At 44.1% G+C, this 21,498-nt stretch overlaps 1 protein-coding gene across 3 annotated transcripts in view; it reads left to right on the top strand.

Moving 5' to 3' along the window:
- aplp2 (amyloid beta (A4) precursor-like protein 2) overlaps positions 1 to 21,498 on the top strand; it is a 51,620-nt gene that overhangs the window by 19,310 nt on the left and 10,812 nt on the right. For 2 of the 3 annotated variants that reach the window (XM_070828614.1, XM_070828613.1), the window contains exons 2-11: positions 5,908 to 6,081; positions 7,502 to 7,631; positions 13,072 to 13,184; positions 15,018 to 15,229; positions 15,471 to 15,679; positions 16,118 to 16,285; positions 18,316 to 18,449; positions 18,884 to 18,958; positions 19,294 to 19,452; positions 20,517 to 20,645. In XM_070828614.1, coding sequence (XP_070684715.1) covers positions 5,908 to 6,081; positions 7,502 to 7,631; positions 13,072 to 13,184; positions 15,018 to 15,229; positions 15,471 to 15,679; positions 16,118 to 16,285; positions 18,316 to 18,449; positions 18,884 to 18,958; positions 19,294 to 19,452; positions 20,517 to 20,645 — 1,503 coding nt within the window. The remainder of the gene's footprint in view (positions 1 to 5,907; positions 6,082 to 7,501; positions 7,632 to 13,071; positions 13,185 to 15,017; positions 15,230 to 15,470; positions 15,680 to 16,117; positions 16,286 to 18,315; positions 18,450 to 18,883; positions 18,959 to 19,293; positions 19,453 to 20,516; positions 20,646 to 21,498) is intronic. The other variant, XM_070828615.1, reaches the window with a different exon arrangement.

The following is a 21,498-nucleotide window of genomic DNA, read 5'->3' as shown; positions in this document are numbered from 1 at the left end:
ATCACACCAATGTCTCACAGCCTCATCTGGGTGTTTATGTGTATGTATTGATTGGTATTAGGTGTTTTATTTCCATTCACCACTGAGCGGTGAGGCATCGACGCATCTGTGCATTTGTGGTGGGAATTTTAGTTTTATCCAGTCAATTAAAATATATAAAAGCTACTACATCTTATGCTGCAAGTCTGCTTTGATGATGTTTTCCCATTACCAAACTTTTCCATGTCGTATCACTGTATATCTTTGTATTGGGATTCTTACACCTAAATTAAAGCCATCAGCTCATCTTAATCACATTTTCTTACAGTAAGCTCATTATTCTAATAAGCAAAACATGATAAGAGCTTGAATGCTCATTAGTTGCTCAAATCACTCTTAGCATATTAATTTGCTTTAATAATTCAGGTCTCCCTTTCACCACCCCCCATTTTTGAACCTTTGAAAACACGAAGAAGTGTTCAGGGGGTGTTTTCATGTCTTTAGACAGCCACAAAATCTTAGCACCTGGAAAAGCATTTGTTCATACTTATTGTGGTAATTTTATTTTTATGTATATGTTGTGCTTTTTGAAACTATACTACGGGGAAATTTAGTAGTTACAGAAGCAACAAACACAACAAACAAGCACATGCTACACTAAAAGCTGTTATATAAAAGCTATAATAGATGCTAATAAAGAAATAAAATGCTGTAATTGCTCCCCTCCACATATTAACACAACACAGTAATTGCATGAACAGTGCTCCCTCATACACAACACCACTTTTTTTATTGCAAGCAATAAGACACCAAAATAACACTGATTTTATGTCCCCGTATGTTGTACATAGTGTATTCCTCTACATGTGTGTGTGGCCTTCTCACCACTGCCTATCTTGTTTAAGTATTAAGTCACCACAGGGAAGGATTAGGTGGATTAACAATGCCTGGCATTTCTCTACAGAGTCACATGGACACTAAGCATTCTGGGAACCCACGTGTCCTGACCAGTGCCTCATTCTGGAGCGGCTTTTATAAGGGCTAGACTTCGAGGATGGCTTCACCATACCTCTGCCAAAATTAGACCGGTTGCCACCGCACAGTGAGGCCTACAAGGGTTACGGACCAGTTGACAGGGGAGCTGTTTTTGAATGCAACACAGGCAATTTACCACAAAATGATCAGAAATGTCAGCCAAGCACAACCTGCTAACCTGTTCATTAGGCTGTCACAGAGGAATTTCTCTTGTTTTGAAGTTACAGTGTCTGTGTTTGTAGAGGAGGATCATCACAAAGGCTCAAACATTATGACCCTCATTTAATCCTTTCCCCTTTTGCCACTATCCTCTCAGTGTGTGTCCTGAGCTCACACTCTGCTGATCATACTGCCCTGAGTGGTTGACCTGAGACCACACACACACACACACACACACACACACACACGTTTATACACTCACAAACACACAGATTGGATTAGCTCCCTTGGATATCGCCCAGATGCTGTGTGGTAGGTCATGTAATATCTGACCCATGTCTTTCCCAGGAGGGAAGCTCATTAAGGAATAGTACCTGTGCTTTGTTGTAGGTTGTCGTCGGACTTGTACTTTCTATTATTCTTGCTGATATCTGCATACAATCATCTTCTGACAGCTTCATTTACTCCCTTTCAGAACTTTTAGAAGAGATTATCTTCTGCCTTTTTACTCTTTTACATCTAAAAAAAAAACTGCTTCCACAGACTAGAAAGTTAACAAATCACATAAAAAATGTAAAGCCTTAATTTGGTTTTGTCAAAGCGTCTCTGGTTTATCGTTATTTAATTCTTCCACGTTCAACATTTTCATACAAATACTTTAATTCAGACTCAGCTCGCTGTCAGTCACCATGCAAATAAATAACACCTGGCAAAAAATGAAACCATACGCTCACATGTATGTATTTCTACTTTTTCTTAAGACAGGCTGTGAAGTTTGTACAGCAACAGTGACAAACAAGTTAAATATACTGTATCTATGTATCACAAAATGATTGATGGTGAAATGTAAACTGGGTGTCAACAGTAAAAGAGCTGTATCTCAAAATAACATCACTCCTCTGCTGTAAGTGTTGCGCGTAATGGTTTCCACTAGAAACTGCATATCTCATTAGAGATCCAGACTCATGAGGTAGATTTATCTGTTACACAGAGAAGAAGGAGTTTGTTTGTTTGTGTGTGCACGAGATGTTCCATGTGTTATTTCACGACAAGCACTGTCATGTCTTCCCTTGTTTTATGTGAAACTTGGCTGAACACAGGGCAGGCTAATAAAACATGTTTGTGTGCTGGAGGCAGACTGGGAAAGCAGCGACAGACTCGCGTGTGTTTGCAGAAAAGGGTGAAAACGAGCGAAATGATCCTCAGCCCACACAGTTTTTGACAAGCGTCTGTGGTGGCGGGCCTGTCTCTGCGTTCACGGCGCCTCACGCCTTTCTTTATTGCATTACACTTTGCGTTCATTTGAGAATAATATGTCAAGCTGGGACGTAAGCCAATCAGCACACGTTTCCTGCTGTCGCTGTCTGTTTACCCAGTTTTATCCAGCTCCCCCCCCCCCTCATCTCACTGCCTCTCCCTTTTCCTAACTTCCACTCCCTCTCTCCCTCCTTTGTCTCTCCCTCTGACTTACTAAGCCTCCACATAGCAGCAGGTGTTCACACTTACACATGATATAACATCTCACGGTGACTCAGTAATGAGAGATGGATGCTCGATGACTTACGCTTGGTAGGTGTGGCGGCGTATTTTTCCAGTAGCTGTGTGTTGGTGCCACATTCAGGATCAAGATAAAGTAGACCAGAAGTCAGAAGTACATTTATCTTCTGGTACAGTAAAGGTCTACCTTTCCAACTATCATTGTCTGGTGATTAAATCTCAAAATGTTTGTTTTTGTATATTTTTGCATCCATATGTCAGCGATGATTCATGTTTTTGATCCCAGTTAATGGAGTGTAATTACAGATATTGTACAATCCAGCCAACCCTTCCTGTCTTATAAACCCTTCACAGCTCCAAAGCTTAATTAGTCAGTTTTATGGTGGGTGCTGGTTTGCACCAAGTGTCTCCAGTATCATCAGCAGCTTTCTGCACCAGAAGCAAATCAACCAACTAAACTAGAGGGCAAGTGATCCTCAAAGGCTCTGCAGTCTTTGTCTCTCGACTTTTGAACTTTAAAATGAAGTCACTCTTGGCATGAACTCCTGCCCCAAACCTCTGTTTCATGTGGAAACACGACAACCTGCAGAAGCAAATTACTGTCAAAGCTATCTCATGTGACCTTTAAAGAGGAGTTCAGTTACATCAAATGGCAGTAAAAAGGGAAACAAGACCAAAACTCTGGTCTAACTGTGGCCTGTAATTTGTACTCATCCGCAGCTCCGTCTTAAGAGTAGCTTCTATTTCCTCTCATCTTTCTTCTTCTGATTCCATTTAATCGTCTGTCTCTGGCTGATGGAAAAAATTGGTCTTGGATGATGTAAAAAATTGTGATGATGACACCGCAGAGGGTGCAAGACTGGTTTTGAAATAAATGTCCAAGTTGCAGTTGAGCCACGACCAAGTAAAATTCTGAGTGAACTCAAGAAGAGGGATGACATCGTCTCCTACGGTGGTGTGTGCCTGTGCTTAAGGATGTCAGCTGACTGGCCAGTCATCCCTCTGGTTCAGGTGACATTGATGATGAGACGGTGATCACAACGAGACACATCTCATCTCGTGCCCCCCTGTTCCCCCTCAATCTCTCTGTATTTGGTGTGTGCCCCTGCTTGTGCTCTCTGCTGCCCCCACGTTGCATCTAGTTGTTCAAGTCTGGCTCAGAGCAGCTTTTTTCTAGCACTAAAGTACTAAACAAGCATGTGACTGCAGATTTAAGGCAGTGGTTAAAGCCACCTCCACTCTGCCTCCACTGCCATTGTTGAAGAATTAAAGACACACTGTGACTTTATCGCTTTTTTGGAACCAAGGGGGCGTTGAGAAACCCCCAAACACTTGTTTTTCCACAGCCGCAGACTTTGGTTGTGATCAGGCTGTCACTGCCTGCCTTGTCTTCCTCTCTAATGTGCCTCTCTGTGTCCCTCATTTCCTCCCCACCTCTCTGCTTCTCATACACCCCGAGCCAATCTCAGAAAGGAATGAGAGGGAGGAGAGCAAACAAGCCTGTGGTGGTGCAGAAAGGGAGGAGTGGAGCAGGACAAAGACATGGAAATGGAGGAAGGAGGGGAAATGAGGTTGAATCTGAGGCTGTTGTGCCTCTAGGACCAAATCAAGACCGTCCAGAGTGTGTGCTTGCCTACGTGGACGAATATGTGCCTGTGTGGCCTGTACGCATGTTTTTTTGTGTGTTTTCTCATTGTGTGTTATGTGCGTTTGCGTGGGCACTGATGTAGCATGTGTGTGTGGCTGGAGGTGTATTCAGTTCGTGCGTACGTGTGTGTGTGTGTGTATGCGTGCAGACTCAGCTCTGGCTGGCTCTGCGGCTCATCACACGCTACAGCCAACTGCTGATTACACAGCACTTGTTTTGTCCTCACTCTACTCTGTTCTGCGCCTATTATCAGCCCGGGAGCCTGCGCAGAATTAGATGGAGAGCTTTGTCTAACACACTGTTACTCAAGTCTCGCTCTTCAGCTGTTTTCTCCTTGGCCGTGCGCCGCAGAGGACACCTCTGCCGGCGTCTAGGCTGAGGAGCAAACCAGCAAACGGGCATTTGAGTGTGACGATCCTCCTTCATTGCCGTGTTCGCTCTCAGGGGCCGAAGCCTGTTTACTCAGCCTGATGACATTATGACAATCAAGAGGGGATGAGTTCCATTCCACTTCCTGTTTGGAGGCTCCCTGGTGTGTTTTTGGGGGATAGTTTGGCATGCAAAGCTACATCGTTTCCCGTCCAGTGACACCCCTAGCATCAGGCGAGCGTTAGCAGGCCGTGACTTATTGTCTCAATAAAGATCTGATGAGTTGACTGATGCTCACACTACACCGTGTCATTTGAAAGGCAATCGTGTGGAAGCTGATCACACAGTGGTTTTGGACAATTGATGTCCATTTTCTACACTGAGTGGTGTTATTTTGAGTGAAGAACAGGCAGACTGGGTGTTCCTGTTTCCTGCTTGCTGAAGGAGGAACTGCAGGGTTCAGTTAATGATGACAGGAAGGACAACAGGGGGGTAGAGATCGCAGATTTCCTTTGGAGTTCAAAGGGTTGGCAGGTAAATACAGATGGGAAATTCTGGTAGGAAATCACAAAAATATTTTTAAACTAATCCTGTGGTGTCTCATACAACATATTTTCATTAGAGCATGTTCGTAGCTGTTGATATGTGTCTGATAGTGGATCCGAAACTGTCAGTGTTTACTTTGAAGAGTAAACATTCATCCTTTGTGGAAGGAGTTTGGTCCCAGGGTGCCTGGATGAGCAAAGCGCTGCCCTCAACTAGGAATGTCCTGGTTTGTGAGGCATGACGGACTACACTTATTTTCCTTCTCTCCTGCTCTCTGTGTGCAGCCTCCCAGTCATTCAAGGGGCAACAGAGCAAAAAAACCTTGTGCACAAATCCAATCAAACCCCTACTCGTTTAACTATCAACCAAGTCAAACATTCCCAAGGAGCACTTAATTTGTCTCCTGTCTGAACCCCTCTGCTCTCTCAGCACTGCAGCGTTAAGTCTCGGCCAAGTGTTGACAGGCAGTTCTGATGTTGCTCCATCACATCCTGTACAGTTAACCATTGCAGTGCATGAGCTGAACCTGCTTTATGTGCTCAGACAACAGGTCCCTGTGTGAAGGTCACAGTGAGCACATGGTGTCTGTCAGCAACAATACTCTTTGTTGGTTTCATGGGCTGTATAACTGATAGCATTAACCCTCATTTCTCTCTCTGTCTGCTTTTCTACAGGCGCTAGCAGCCAATGTAGGCACAGGGTTTGCCGTGGCCGAGCCACAGGTGGCGATGTTCTGCGGAAAACTCAACATGCATGTCAACATTCAGACCGGCCGCTGGGAGCCCGACCCATCTGGAACCAAGAGCTGCGTAGGAACCAAAGAGGGCGTGCTGCAGTACTGCCAGGAAGTGAGTCACTGTGACACCGACACATCTCTAATCTCCATCCCATCAGTCTCATAGAAATGTTAAAATTCAAGCATCATAGTCAGTTAGAAAAGTGGGTTATCGCCGTAGGTACAACCAGTGAAATTACTTTGGGAGAACAGAGGGTGAAGGTGCTCACCCATTCAAAGAGGTGCCATTATTCTTCTTTTATTTTACTTTATGAACTTACTGTGACAGAGCTGTGATGAGAGATTTTAACATGAGATTTTGCTTCAGATGTAGACTTCGATATGTCATATTTTTTATCCAAATATAATTTTAATCAGTGTCATCGCTCCAGTTTGCAGCTTCCTTCTCTTCTAGTTAAACATAAAGTCTGTTCAAACCACAGCCGTCACACAGGCAGTGCTGTAAATGTGATTTACTGAGGAATTTACTTAAAAGAATAGTTTGGGGAAATAGGCCTATTATTCATTTATTTGCTTAGAGTTATATGAGAAGATCAAAACCACTTTGATGTTTGTATGGTAAATATTGTGCAGCCTGCATGCAACACTCCCACCCCCCGGTCATCCGTGTCCTCCACTGCATCACTGTATTTAACATGTTAACTGGTGAGCTTGAGAAGTGACCGTTGGCAGATTTTGTCATATTTAGATGTCGCCAGGCTGGCTGGTCTCCCCTGTTTTCAGTTTTTGTGCTAAATGAAGCTGACTGGTATTATGGATTGAGTATTCCTTTAAACACAAGTAGAATAAATACTGCAGAATTACAGCTCAAACGCTGCATCACCCTCTGCTGCTTCACTGCGTTAATTTCATTACTTTCTGGAGGACATTTTAGTGAAGCTAATTAGCTTTACAGTGCACATATGTTGAACATTTTAATTGCTGCTCCTTTTCTAGGATATACGAGTAAATGGAGTCAGATAATAACTGAAGACAAGAAAATAAATATGTGGAAATGCATTACTGACTCTGGGTTATATTGAGGGGAGGTGGGAAGTGCCTTTTCACCTAGCATTATAAAAGCTGTTCCTGAAAGACACATTAGCAGACCATGTGACTGTCATTTTCTGTGTCTGTGCCTTGTTTTTCCATGTCCTGGGTGTATCCTCGCTATATTACATGTTCCTGCTACTGTATCTCCTAACCCAAGAGGCTGCTGGTATTATTGTCATGGTTTATTATACAGCTGTACATTTTCAAGCAGTCTTTCCCCACAAGCCTCAGTTGCATTTATTGATGACATTTTGATGGCATTTGGATGAAAATTGCGTGCTCTTTCATGGCTGGGCAGATGGCATCTAGAGAGTATAAAGCATGGATTAAAGGATAACATTGACGCTCTAGTTATCGCACCTTCTCTCTCTCGCACGCACACACACGCTAAATACCTCCGTCATTACTTAATATACACTATCTGCTTCTTCTTCCAACAGATGTATCCCGAGCTACAAATCACAAACGTGGTGGAGGCCAACCAGCCGATTCGTATTGAAAACTGGTGCAAAAAGGAGAAGAAGGTGTGCAAAGGGCATGCCCATATTGTGGTGCCTTACAAATGCTTAGGTAAGCTTGTACACTAACAAGTAGCTCAAGAGCTGTGGGAAACCACTTACAGGGCTGTGAATGGCCCTTCATATCAAATGTGCTCCACTGTCCCCCCCTCAACATATAGAAAGAAGAGATTATGATGCATCTCAGCCATAGGCAGAGGTGACATGCAGCAATATTGAAGTCTGATTCAGTTGACTAATCCTGGCCTTGAGCTGCAGATTGAGCAGATCCAGGCTGGATGGGAGCTAATGTCTCTCAGAACGGATGGCTATGGGGAGAAAGCTATTATTGCTGGGGAGGCTTGTTGAGCAATAAAGCACAATCTTATTTCCCCCTACAGACAGTGGCCATAAACTCACACAGGCACACAGGGTCAGCAAGAGGGAGGGAGGCCTGCTTTATTACTCCCCATTTCTCCATTCGTCTGTACCTTCATACACACCTCTCTCCCTCCTCTGTCTCCTGCAGCGTCACTGTAATCAGCAGTGGCAACATGGCTATATTGTGGTTTATTAAATGTCAGATAGAGCCTCAGACTTTGCAGGCCACACGTCTCTGTGCTCCCCAACTTACAAAAACACGGCACGCTCCTGCTGCCTCTGTGGACTGCAATAACAGAGAAACACGGTTCTGAAACAGTCCTGCTTTCTGTTCTTGCACATATGTCAAGAAGGAAAGAACATCTTCCTCAAATGCTGCAAATGCTTCCCGGCACCCTTCCTCTGTCCGAAAGCCTCTTGCTGATTGAGTTGTGCCGCTTTCCGGGATGAAAAAGCTATTAGCAGTTGCATTGGACTGTGAAATGGGCCACCATTCAAGAGCATTTTTGGCAGACGCAGAGAGAAGGCTTTTGGGAAATTCATGGGACAGCAAACACCACAACTGGAGTGGCCACTCGGTGGTTGAGGCAGGAATACAGATGAGAGGGGTCCATGTGCAGAGTCGGTTTACCTTAATTCCCCCAGTTTGCTCTCATCTCACACTCTGAGGCTGTTTCAGCCACACCTGATGGCCTCTGTCCTCTTGTCTTCACCGTGGCCTGTTGCATCCATCAACCCAAGATTCTCTCATTATCATTCAGCAACGCCACGACCGCCATTTCATTAAAGCAATCCTAGCACCTCCTCTGGAATAATTAAATACCTTCATTGCTTGTTCCTGCACATTTCTTGTCGTCGCTGTGAAAGGTCTGCACACACATGCCCCATCAAATTACGAGGGCTTTCTCTGCTGCTGCTCTGCTGGGCTGCAAATGAGGAGTCTGAACTGAGGGAACCGATGAGACAGATGGAGACGGAGAGATAAACATAAGGTGTTGGCACGAAGGAGGCTATTGAGAGGGTTTCTGCTTAATTATGTAATGGAGCATGTTAAGGGCTTAATTGGAGGGCTCTGATCATATGCTGCGAGCCATGGCATGCCTCCGCCACCTCACCGCGCCTCACCTCTGCAGTCCATTATTCGTCAAGCCTCTCTCATCATATCAAAGTGCAATGAAGAGTGCTTTTGAATTATTCATTATTTGTGATGTTCACATAGTGTTCCAGTGAAATGGACATCAGAGGTTCTGCCTAATACTCATCAGTGTACATTAATTATAGTAGAGTCAAAAAGAAATGAAATAGACCAAAGGGAGGTGGGCTATAGCTTGAAGGATGTGATTAAAAGACCAGACCAGCACCCATGTCAAGTTAATAGGTTTATATGAATAATACAAGCGCTACGGAAGGAGCGTAGTGTCAAAGAGAGTGATGGGTTATGCTGTATCCCTGCAAAAGGCTCAGTCACTGAGCCACAATCCCTCCGTGTTTCCTGTCCCCAAACAATGGCTCTGCAAATGAATGTGATTTTTGTCCCATGCCGCTCTAATCCCTGCAGCATGATGTCTTTGTCAAACAGCAGAGGATTATTTCACACTTTTTTTTTTTTTTTTTATTACTATTATGTCTTGAACAGCCAGTGGCAGATGTGTAACTCTGGTGTTGGTAGACCGTCTCTTGTTCAAGAACTACATTTTTGGGGAAAAACTTGGAAAACTCAGACCGCACAGAAATAATTTCTGGTGAGCACAGACTTTGTGATGATCTTTCAAAAAAGTCAAATATTGAATTTCTGTTGCTTTATATATATATAGAGAGCTTCTATCACTTTGGGGAGCGCACATTTATTTTTAGGCACATTGAGGCTTATTCTTAGCTCTGCTATTGACCTTTTAGCTTCTGTCCAAGTAATTTAAGGCCTTGTTTTGGTGAGAAGTGGAATTTAATTAGTAACTGTAACAGACGTGACACATGCTTCTCCTTTCCTGTTGACTAAGCCTGTTGATTTAACAAAGGGCAGGGCACCCGGTGACAACTCCTGATATCATCAACTGGGCTGAGTCTTGTGATTGTGAATAAGTTGATAAAAACTTCCTTCTCCAATCACTCCAGAAACTTTGTGGACAAAAAATGTTTTTGCACATGCCCTCACAATTATATGATTATGTGACAGACCAAATTTAGCACAGCTGAAACGTTAGCCAAAGCTTACGTGTTGCCTGTGGTTAAAGGTTAAAAGATTACAAACGTGAAAAATTAGATGTAAATGTTCTGTCCATTATGTAACGTCAACCTCCAGCTTTTAGTCGTAGTCATGTCTCCCTTGCTCGTAAATCCTTCATGGTGGCATAACGGATTTCTTCCGCTTCACAATCTGTGATGCATCTGTAAACAAAAAGGAAGTCACACTGCCAAAAAATCAAAGCACAAGACTGATATCAGTCTCAGGCTGTAGGGCAAGAACTAACACCAGACAACAACTACATCTAAGTTTTTAATATTTTGCTAGTGTTCTTTAAGATTGTTTTCGTGCCAGTGGTAGAAAACCTCAGTGTTTTGAATGACGATATGCTGAGCAGCACATAATGCTGACTGTCCATATATATAACTAAAAAAAACTATGTTAATATACCACTTATGTTGTTAGGTGGTGAAGTATATTAGTATATTACAAAATGAGTTATAATACAAAATGAATCATCAAGCACACTGAACGTGCATTTTCTGATTTCATTACACTAAATTCCATCACAGCTGGCTCTCTTTGGAAAGTCCTTGAAACACAATAGCCGTGCTGTCAACAAGCAGATCTTGGTTGGTCCTTAATTGAATTCACCACCTCTCAGTGCTGAAGGTATCATTGGTACATTGGGTGTTTTCTTACCTTCACACTCCCTGGATGCCTGCAGTGCAGCCAGTCTGAGGACTGGAGAGTATTAGCGAGGGTGTCTGATAGACGGAAGGTTAAAGGAAAGGCAGATGAAAAGAGTGGATGGAGAGGAGGTCACAGAGAAACGAGAGTGTCCTCTCGTACACACACTTGCTACACACACACACACACACACACACACACACACACACACACATAGAAACACAGAAACCCACAGAGCAGGAGTGCTGGCGAGGCACAGCTGCTCTCCAAACACCACCATCCATCACCCACTGCAGTGTGACTGCATATGGCGTCTGCTTGAAACCCACTCCAGCTCACAACCAAAGCAGCCTCTGAGTGTGAGAGAACGAGACAGAGATGAAATAAAAAGAGAGCGTGTGAGTGAATGAATCAGTTAGCATCCGGTGTGCAGGATATGGAGCCGAGGGTTACGGGGAGTCATGATGCTTTTCTCTCAACTCGCTCAGTCGCTTTGTCTCTGTCTCGCTTCTCTGGATGTGAAGAGAGGTAAAAGTTAGAAAGAGAGACAAAGAGAAAGGCACCAGGGATTGAAGACAACTTCACATCTTTTTACTTAAGCAAAAGTAGCACTGACACAATATAAGGACTCCCATTATTTGCATATGCTAAAGAATTATTATCAGCAAATTCCACAAAAATATCAAAATGAAGAGCACTCTTGCATAATGGCCACTTTCAGAGTGTCATTTTATGTTATTCTATTGGATTGGACCTTTTTCTATTACTCTATTTAAATGCTACAGCTAGTCAAGATGTAGCTCATTTTAAGTGCATAATTTACTGTTGGATAGTTAAGGTTGGCAATAGCAATGCATCATATTTTACAAGCTTGAATATATCTCAGAAACTTAATCTGCAAAGCAGCTGTAACCATCGAATGAATGGAATAAAAAATAAAATGTGGTGAATTAGAAATAGCATAATTAATGTATTGGGTGTGTCCTAGAACCCAAGGTCATATTTTAAAATTTCTTGTTTTAGTCCAAAATCCAAATTTATTATATTTAAAACAATATAAAGCAGCAGAAGCAAAAAAAAGCAATGAGGTTTCTCATTTTAGAAGCAGGGACTAAAACAAGTCTCTGTCTTTGTCACTATAATTATATATAAATATAAATGATCAAAATTGTTGAATGATTTTGTGAGTGTGTTTGGTTACTCTCCACCAGGCACAAAACAGAGTAGCAGGAGAGCGAGGGTCGAAGGGGGATTGTGTGGGGGGTGTTACTGTACCTCCTGGGCGGAGACGAAAAGCAGCTGCCGAGTCCTCTGCTATTTCCAGCTCTCTCCTCTTCCTAACCTCTCATTTTCCAAAACACTGCTTTTTCACCCTCTGCCTGCCTCGCCTGGCTCACACGGAGAGCTCCGGCAGCTCTGCTCCAGGCCGAGGCCGTGGCGAACCACTAAATGAGCAGTTACAGGACAGCTCCCAGCCCTCGTGGTGAAACCTCTAGACCCTCATTTGCGTGTTTTCAGTCCGCCCATTCCTCAGCTCCTCTGATCTGGACTTTGCCCCGAACCCTCTATTCGTCCGTCCCTCTTTTCCTTTCTCTCTATCCGCCTGGCTTTCCATCTGTTTCTGATGGCAGTGTTTCTACCTGAGTGCCTCGCCACTCTGCCAGCCTATCAGCAGTCGCTGTCCTTTTTAATCTTTCTTATGACCTCTGCACCATATGCTCACACGCACATGGTTTTCAACCAGAAACTATTCATAGGAATTCACAAGATGCCTTTCGTGTCTTTTATTTCCACTAGATCTGCTTCCTGTCAGCCCGTTCTATGAATAAAACATGTCCGTATTGAGTTCATCAGGCAAATTATATCATTGAGTCGCAGGAAGAGTCTGGACTACGCTAAAAGAGTCGCAATGTGAAACCTGATTTTCTCCACTGCCATTTTGATCGCAGAGTTACAGATGCAGCTATAGAGGAGGGGTGAACCTCTCTTGGCTTCACAGCACGGGCAGATGTTCAAGTGTCAAATGCCCTTCCTGTTAAACCACTGCAATAAAATGTAAAGCACCAGGCAGCTATGAATTATTGAATCATGTCCCTTTTTTCATTCATCTCATCTTCTATTCCCTTTTTAGTCCCACCAGGTGATTTATTGTTTCTAACCCTTGCAGTGAACTGGCAGGTGAGTGTTTTATTTTTTTTGTTTGGGACAGATTGGTGGCGTGACTAACAGGCATATTGGTGTGTGTGATTTGTTGTTACAGTGGGCGAGTTTGTGAGTGACGTGCTTCTGGTTCCGGAGAAGTGCAAGTTCTTCCACAAGGAGCGTATGGACATGTGCGTCAGCCATCAGCAGTGGCACGGCGTGGCCAAAGAGGTAAGGGAGGAATTACCTCACAGGAAACAGTGGGAGGCTGTATCTGTATCTCCCAGAAAGCCGAGCAGCGGAAAAGACGAGTCTTGTAGGAACTAAACTTTTAGAGATTTAACTAAACTAATTTTCTCTCTGTCATACTGGTCACACTTTTCTTACTTTCCACATGTCTCTGTGGGTCTCGGAGGCTCTCTGATCACAGGCTGACTGGGATCCCTCACATTTCAGCTCCTAATCAGATTAGTGTTGTGACTGTAATGCTGCTAATCCCCCCTGGGCAGCTCCAGAGCCGGCCTTTGGGGGCCACTCCGACCACGACAGCGCGAACAGTAGCTCACCGAGCTGCTTCCTGACGCGTACTCTCTTTTCCCCCTACACGTATTATGATTGCCTGAACCCGACTATCATCTGCAGCCTGCAGATAGTGTGACATCCGGAGGCAAAAACAACCTACACTCGATAACAACTTTGTTACCACCAAGCAGTAATAAATCTTACCAGTGGGAAAATCTGGGTAAGAAAAGTGATTTAAGAACAACCCCAGCTCCCTCACCAACTGGCACCGAGATGTTCTTAAGCAGGGCAGCTAATCTTCAGCTGCTCCAGTGGAGTTTCTCAGCAGCCATTAGTTAGACTGAAGTTGTACTCGCTACCTCCTCGCTGCTACGGGAAGCACAGCAATGTTGAAAAATATCACATCCATTAAAGGACTACCTGACTTTTTGGAAGTGTGGCCCATTAATCATTTTCTTCAGTATGTGACAAGAGAACTAACTCCAAAATCAGTATGTCTATATTCTGTAGGTGCACAGATCTGTTACTCTGTCAGGTAACGGCAAGGGACTAGCACAATACTTGAAGTCTTAAAATAAAAATCGGTAGCACCTCTGAGGCTAGATGGCTAGTATATACGCGCCAAGATCGGTAAAATAAAGAATAAAGATTGCCATCTTAAAGATCTCTGCAGTTAGCATGATATATGAGCCAAGTTTAAATATTACAAAAATGCTTTTGAAAGGTTAATTGGGTTATCCACCAATCAGAAGATCACTCGTTTGATCGCCAGCTCGCCGTCAAGGTGTCCTTGGGCAAGACACTGAGCCAAATTTCACTTGTGAAATATTACTTTCCTCCTGATGGCAGATGGCAACCAGCCATCAGTGTATGAGTGGTGTGTGAATGGGTGAATGTGAATGTGGTGTTAAAGCGCTTTGAGTGGTGAAAAAAGACTAGGAAGGCGTATAAGTACAGTCCATTTACCATTTACAGACAGAATAAACCTAAAGCTGGCTGTAGACTTCACTGGTTTTTGTAAGTTTATGAGTAAAACGTCAAGATTCTCCTAAAACTAAGGTCCACATTTAATTTCAATCGCAGGAATGTGCCCAGGCTGGTCAGACAGCCATAAAAAACAACAAATAAAATAAATGATGTTTTGTGTTGTAATTGCTTAGACTGACATTTCCTCTAAACTGTGGTCAATAATACTTGCAGCAGAAAATACAACAAAGTTTGGCTTTGTGAAATATTATTGAAGCAGTAAACAGATTTATTTTTAAAAATGAGCCTCACTGCAGCGTGTTCGCAATATCATGAGTCTCAATTTAACTTTCACAGTTTCCCTACACCATGACTGACACGCTCCTCCATCTGGCGTCATTGTAGACGTAGTCTTCTAACTTTCCCTTGATGAATAAAGGTTAAACAAATGTCACCTTGTCAAAGCTAAAGTTGATACATTGAAGTAGTGTGAGGCCTAGAAAGCACAGCAGCTTCATCAATCTGGAGCTGCGTGCCAGTCAGATCATTACCAGCTCTCTTCTTCTACCCTGTCAGGCCTGTGCCAAGAGCTCCATGGTGCTGCACAGCTACGGCATGCTGCTTCCCTGCGGCATCGACAAGTTCCACGGCACCGAGTACGTGTGCTGCCCCGCCTCTCGCAGCGGGGAGTCCGCCCCACCTTCCCTTCCCTCCCAGGAGGACGACGAAGAGGAGGAGATAGAGGATGAGGAGATTGACGAGGCTGACCTGGTTGAGGAGGAGGACAGGTGAGCAGTTGTGAAGTGGTCTGGGGCAGCGTGTGGCTGTGTTCATGACCACGGCGCGCCTTCGAGGTACTGCCAGTGTAATATGCGCTGTCTTGCTAAGGGCAGGTATTACCGGGCATCTGGATGAATTAAAACGTCTTGACATTGACCTATGGCAGCTGCTCTGCCTCGTTTGATAAATCACTCCCCTTCCTGGCCTCCACCCCTTCACTCAATCTCCCCCGCCTCCTCCCCTCCTCAGTGAGACACCAGCTGATGAGCAGCCCACACAGAAGGAGGTGCCGGTGGACGAGGACGAGGACGAGGAGGAGGAGGAGGAGGAAGACGAGGAGGAGTACCACTACGTGTATGAGGATGAGGAGGCGGATAAGGAGGATGAGGATGAGAAGAAAGAGAGCAGCAAAATGTCAGACAGCCAAGATGAAGACAAGACTCTGCAGGAAGTGAAAGGTAAATTATAATGTGCCATCCTCCCTTCTCTCTCTCTCTCTCTCTCTCTCTCTCTCTCTCTCTCTCTCCCCCTTATTGGCTCCTTGCCTGCCACTAAAGTATAATCAAACCTTTTTAACTTTTTAACTATTGGCAGTTTAGCTTAAATCTCAGCCAGACTGTAATAAGATAAGTGTTTGCATCAGCAAATACCCGTCATCAGCTCACAGCAACCACTGTGATGTACTGTTCTGCTTCTCATTATATACAAGGACAAATCAAACTACCTTATTTGTAGCCAAATGCTGCTTATTCCTGCTCACCTTGTTCCTCCAGTATTTTTGTTGTGTTGTGTGGTCGTAGTTGTAGATGTAGCAGTGGTATGTAGCGTTTGGTGATAGAGTGGAAATAAGTGCTGCCCCTGGTGGCCGGCCGATCTAACAAGCTGTCCCCCGGCAGCGGTGTGCGCCCTGGAGGCTGAGACCGGCCCCTGCCGTGCCTCCATGCCCCGCTGGCACTTCGACATGAGCCAGAGGAAGTGCGTGCGCTTCATATACGGGGGCTGTGCCGGCAACCGCAACAATTTCGACTCTGAGGAGTACTGCATGGCCGTGTGCAAGCGCCTGAGTAAGTCTCACCTGACAGAGGCCGGTCTGAAAACACCCCCTATCTCTCTCTCTGTTTGTGTCTGTGCTGCAGACTCTCTGCTGAAAACACCGTAGGATGATATAGTGTGTCGCTAAGCACAACACCTCCTCTGCAGTCTTTAGCTGTCACCCATCACATCACTACAGCTGTCGTTAGCTTTTCACCTCCACCACAATAACACCAACTGAATTCACTCAGCATCATTCTTTATTGTTTCATTATCCCCCTGATCTACCAAGTGCTGCAACTGACGATCATTTTCATGTCTATAATTTGTCACTTTTTATTTAAAGTAATTGGTTAGGCTCGAACAGTTGTTGTCAGGACAACAGATATTTAAAATACACTTAAAATCAAAGATCAAATCTTCGTTTATTTGGTATTTTCACTTGATGAATGATTAGTTTTCTGTCAATAATTAAACCAGTGAGTTTCAGCACTGTGTCACCTCAGCTTCAAGTTCTTTACTAATTAACAGGCTATTTGAAATGACATAATACATCATAGATCTTAATGTTTTCATTCATGGCACGCACTGAGTCGTTGCTCTACTAAATTAAAACTCTTGAAATATTCAGCAGAGAAAGAAAGAAGTGGAGCTTATATTAGCTTTTATTTGAATAAAAGAATTGCTTAAATAATAATGATAATGATAATATTGGACGCTATCTGAAACTACCAAGATGTATGTGAGAGAACATTTGTTCATTCCTCAGATATCTGTGTTCAAACACTGATAAATATTTGAAGTCCTTCAAGTACAGAACGCTGACATTGAAGGCTCGCTCATATTCATATGCTTCTTTTATTTGATCACAGTTTCTGATTTAATCCTAATTTTGCCAAATTTCAACACTATTTTCTTTAATCCAAGTTTTTTCACAGCCGCCTGTTTTATGAAACAATGTTGGAAAAGTAATCAATCAAAATAATGTTTCATTATAATGGAAGAATTTCAAATAATATCCAGCTCAACTGTCACTTCTAGGTCCAAGTACATTTTTAATTGGGATACGAAAGTTATTTATTAATTGATTACAATCGATTGTAGTGTAAAAATACAATCTAATCAAAATTCCACATAAAAACAATCACACAAGACGACATTCTTCTCTCTTCTTAACCAAGCGCTCATTCCTAACTACACACACAATGTCTAGAGTTTTGTTTCTTCATTGTTTGTTCACTCCTGTCATTTGTTAATGTTTCTGTCTGTCTGTCTGCCTGTGAACGACCTGTCTGTCTGCTCACAGAGCACCGCCACTGTCTTTGCTAGAACCCCATCAGCACGTCAGCAGGCACCTTTTTTTTTTTTGCCATCTTACAATGACTCACTATGCATCAGTCCAAAAACACGATTCACAGCCACTACAAATTGGATTTTTCTTTTGCATTTGAGAGATGAAGTGATTTTAGCAGCTGAAGCAGTAAAGTTCAACGGAGGAACTGTGCGTTTGTCCGTTAACCGGTGCCTCCTGTTTTTGACGGTGAGGTGAAACGATGAGGTCTCTTCCTGTTTGCGAGCCCGGAGCGTTATTGTTTTTGTGACTTACAGCGGTGCGGGGAGTGAGTCCTGCGTGACTGTATAGCGAGGAACCCAGAACGGAGCCCTCTGGCCTCGCCCCACATGACCCAGCCGTCAAACACAGAGATATTTCCATTAGTGCTGGAGATGCGACCTGTCAGCAGAAAGCCGACGGGAAGATGAAAGGAATTCAAAAGGAAAGACTGTCAGATTCTTTTAGATTTATCAGAGTTACTGAGGGTGGAGGAACGCCAACGAGAGGAGAGCCTCTGTGAGGATTTTTATCCAACTTCAATCTGTATTCCACTTTTAACTCTCTCTTTCGTTCTTTGTGCTCAGTTGTGTGTCTGTCATTGTCTTTCTGCCCACACGTTCCTTCTCGGATCTTCTCTGCCTGTCTGTCTGTCTGCTTCTCTGTCTGTCTGTCCGCCTGGTCGTCCGTTTGCAGCCCTGTCCACTCACTCATCTGGTTCTGAATTTGCAGCCATGCCGCCGACTCCTCAGCCCACCGATGACGTGGACATCTACTTCGAGACCCCGGCCGACGACAAGGAGCACAGCCGCTTCCAGAGGGCCAAGGAGCAGCTGGAGATCAGGCACCGCAACCGAATGGAGAGGGTGAGTTCACGGGTCGAGACAGGACACCGCCTCCCTCAATTGCACAATATGATCATGACACACATTATATGTGGTATTGATCTCTACAGTACTTTTGAAATAGAGTCAGTTTTGGAACAAATAAGTCTCACAGAATTATACATGGTGATAAACATTACTCTTACAAAATGAAAAGGGCATTTACTGTTTTCACAGAGGGCACTTGTGAGATGACCTTCATTGACTTTTCTCATTAAGACGGGATCATAGATAAAACCGGGCAGATGAGTTCATAGACCCAATAGATATATAGGCAGGGAAGTATTTGCATCAGTCCTTCTCAGTAACTGTGACGCAGCTTTTTACCCATTTAACAATGAAATTTGAGTGTTGAGGTTAAGAGTCTTTTTAAGAACCTTGCATCTCACTTCATTTCCATCTCTCTATCACTCCAGGTAAGAAAAGAGTGGGAAGAGGCTGATCGCCAGGCTAAGAACCTGCCCAAGGCTGAGAGGCAGACATTGATCCAGGTAAGACACTGATCCTTACCCCTGGGAGTCCCCCCCTTTGTCCCTTTGTTTGGGTGAGATATGACTGCTTACAGGCCCCGGGTCCCTCTCTCCCTGTGCCATTAACGATCCCTTTTCCCTGGCTGCTCTATCTTTATCACTCTAAGGCTAAATTAGGGCACTGTCTGAATGGGGAGACTTCTAAATGAGTCCCTAACTCCCTTGACAAGCCTGAGAGGCGCATGAGTGAAACCGAGAGCTGTTTTTTTTTAAAGTAGAAGTTGAAAGAGCTCTGTTGTGCCACGCTGTTTCAGGTGTGTATACACATTTATATGTGTCTGTGATTTTGTTTCTAGCATTTCCAAGCCATGGTGGAGTCCCTGGAGGAGGAGGCAGCCAGCGAGAAGCAGCAGCTGGTTGAGACTCACCTCGCCCGGGTGGAGGCCATGCTGAATGACCGGCGCCGTCTGGCCCTGGAGAACTACCTGGCTGCCCTGCAAGCCGACCCCCCCAGGGTAAACACCACACATCAGCCCCTGGGGGCATATTTTATCCTTGCTTTACCTCTCTCCATCTGTCTATTGCTTTTTCCTCCTCTCGGTCGAAGCACATTCACACACACACACACACACGCGTCAGTGAGACCACACTTGGCCTTGCTCTACTTATGGCCTGTGGCTAATCTCATATCCGGTCAAAAGACCCTCTGCCAACTTGCAATTCATCATGAGGAGAATGGATTATTGCAGCCAGAACAACACACATCCCAAAATCCTCCATGAGCACAAAGTCAATCACATTTGAACCTACAGCTATAATCCCAGTGTCGTGTTTTTTTTTTTTTTAATTCCTCTTATCTAATAGGCTTTTGATCCTTTTGCCAGCGCACACTTTGGCTCTCTGTTGCAAGGTGCTGGTCGACTCTCCGTCTACCAGTGTTAGGCTTGTTACCTAATAAGGACAGAAATAAATATTTCTGTTTGTACTCGTTTCAAAATTATATTGATTTAAGAGCAGTTATTTCTCATCCTGTTTCAGTTACACTTCCAAAATTGTTAATTGCATCATCTATGGTGTGATGCTATTTCAGTAGGTGCTGCAGAAGATTTTATGTCATGTCATATGCAATGGATTTTTTTGCCTCTAACATTTGACAACCATGTTCTTGTCATCATTCTGCTCAGATACATGAAGGTGGGAGAAAGAGAACAGTTTGAGGTGTTATTTTTCATTTTAGTTGCACAAAGTGTGCTCATGTCTAATGAGAGGCTCACTGCTTAGTGGGTTCGGTCGTATTGTTTCATCATTTTGAGGATTCTTATCTAAAGCCACGAAACCTGAATCTGATGAAATCTGAATCTTTTAGATGAAAACATTTGCGAACAATAAACATCACTTTCAAACTAATTTGACTGATACCACTTCAGGGACAGGCTGCTGTCATGCCACTTATCACCTACACAAAGCAGGATTAATGCATCATACTGATCCATCTAATATCAGTTTTACACAGAAATGGCTCTTTTATTGCCCGACACGTCTAACCACCCCTCTTCTTCCCGCTCCGTGACCCCCTCAGCCCCACCGCATCCTGCAAGCCCTGAGAAGGTACGTCCGTGCCGAAAACAAGGACCGTCAGCACACCATCCGCCACTATCAGCACGTCCTGGCCGTGGATCCCGAGAAGGCTGCGCAGATGAAGTCACAGGTGGGTCTTTCTCCCCTGATGATCATGACTGATGATCACCTGATTTGACTGAAAAAAGCCCATCAAGGCCCAAGGTCGGAGGATATGTCTTTATCCTGCTCGTATCAATATAAAACAGAGAAGAGCAGCATCTAAAAACCAGTAAATGTTTCACATTTTTGTTAGAATTAATTACCTGAGATTTATATAATGACTGATTATCAGCTGTGTAGTCATTTAGGTTTGTATCGTTCAGTTTAATTAACTGCTGCCTGCCAATACTTGGTTTTGCATCCTCCCTGAGCTGGTCTCGATGTTGAAGACATGCTGTATTAGAGGCTGTGTCAGTAAATCTGAAACCTCATGCAGAGCCACTCCAAGATCTCACACTATTCCTGCTCAGACAGGGGAGTGATAATGATGTCTCAGCCTGCTCCTCTCTGCCCTGTTTCTAAGTGTGTAGGAGGTAGAAAGAGTGTGTGTTTCTCTGAGTTGAAGCCCAGGAGGAGTGAGTAGGCTTGTTTGACGGAGGGAGGGAGGGCTTTTCATTCACTTAAGCCTCAGCCGAAGATTAACATTGCACAGGTCTTGTGTAATGCTGGACTCTGAGCGGCTGCTCGGGGATTTGGCTAGAAGCTCCTCTGTTAGATGTACTCGCCTGTGTGTGTCACTGCCCTTCGACACCATTTATAGTTATTCTCCACCGTTACAGATAACAAGCAGATGAAACAAGCTAGTGAGGAGGGGGGAAAGGACCGGAGGGTTCCTATTTAGATGAATCGTGATATCTGGGAGGCGGTGAGCCTCTGAGCTCAGTCATGGGAAGCCAATCTGTATTGTTTCGCTTTTGTTGGGTTTATTTGTCAAGCCTTGT

Source organism: Pempheris klunzingeri, chromosome 4 (genome assembly GCF_042242105.1).
Source record: "Pempheris klunzingeri isolate RE-2024b chromosome 4, fPemKlu1.hap1, whole genome shotgun sequence".
Lineage (NCBI taxonomy): Eukaryota > Metazoa > Chordata > Actinopteri > Acropomatiformes > Pempheridae > Pempheris > Pempheris klunzingeri.
The sequence above is the reverse complement of the archived record's forward strand: the minus strand, read 5'-3'. Positions and strand labels throughout refer to the sequence as shown.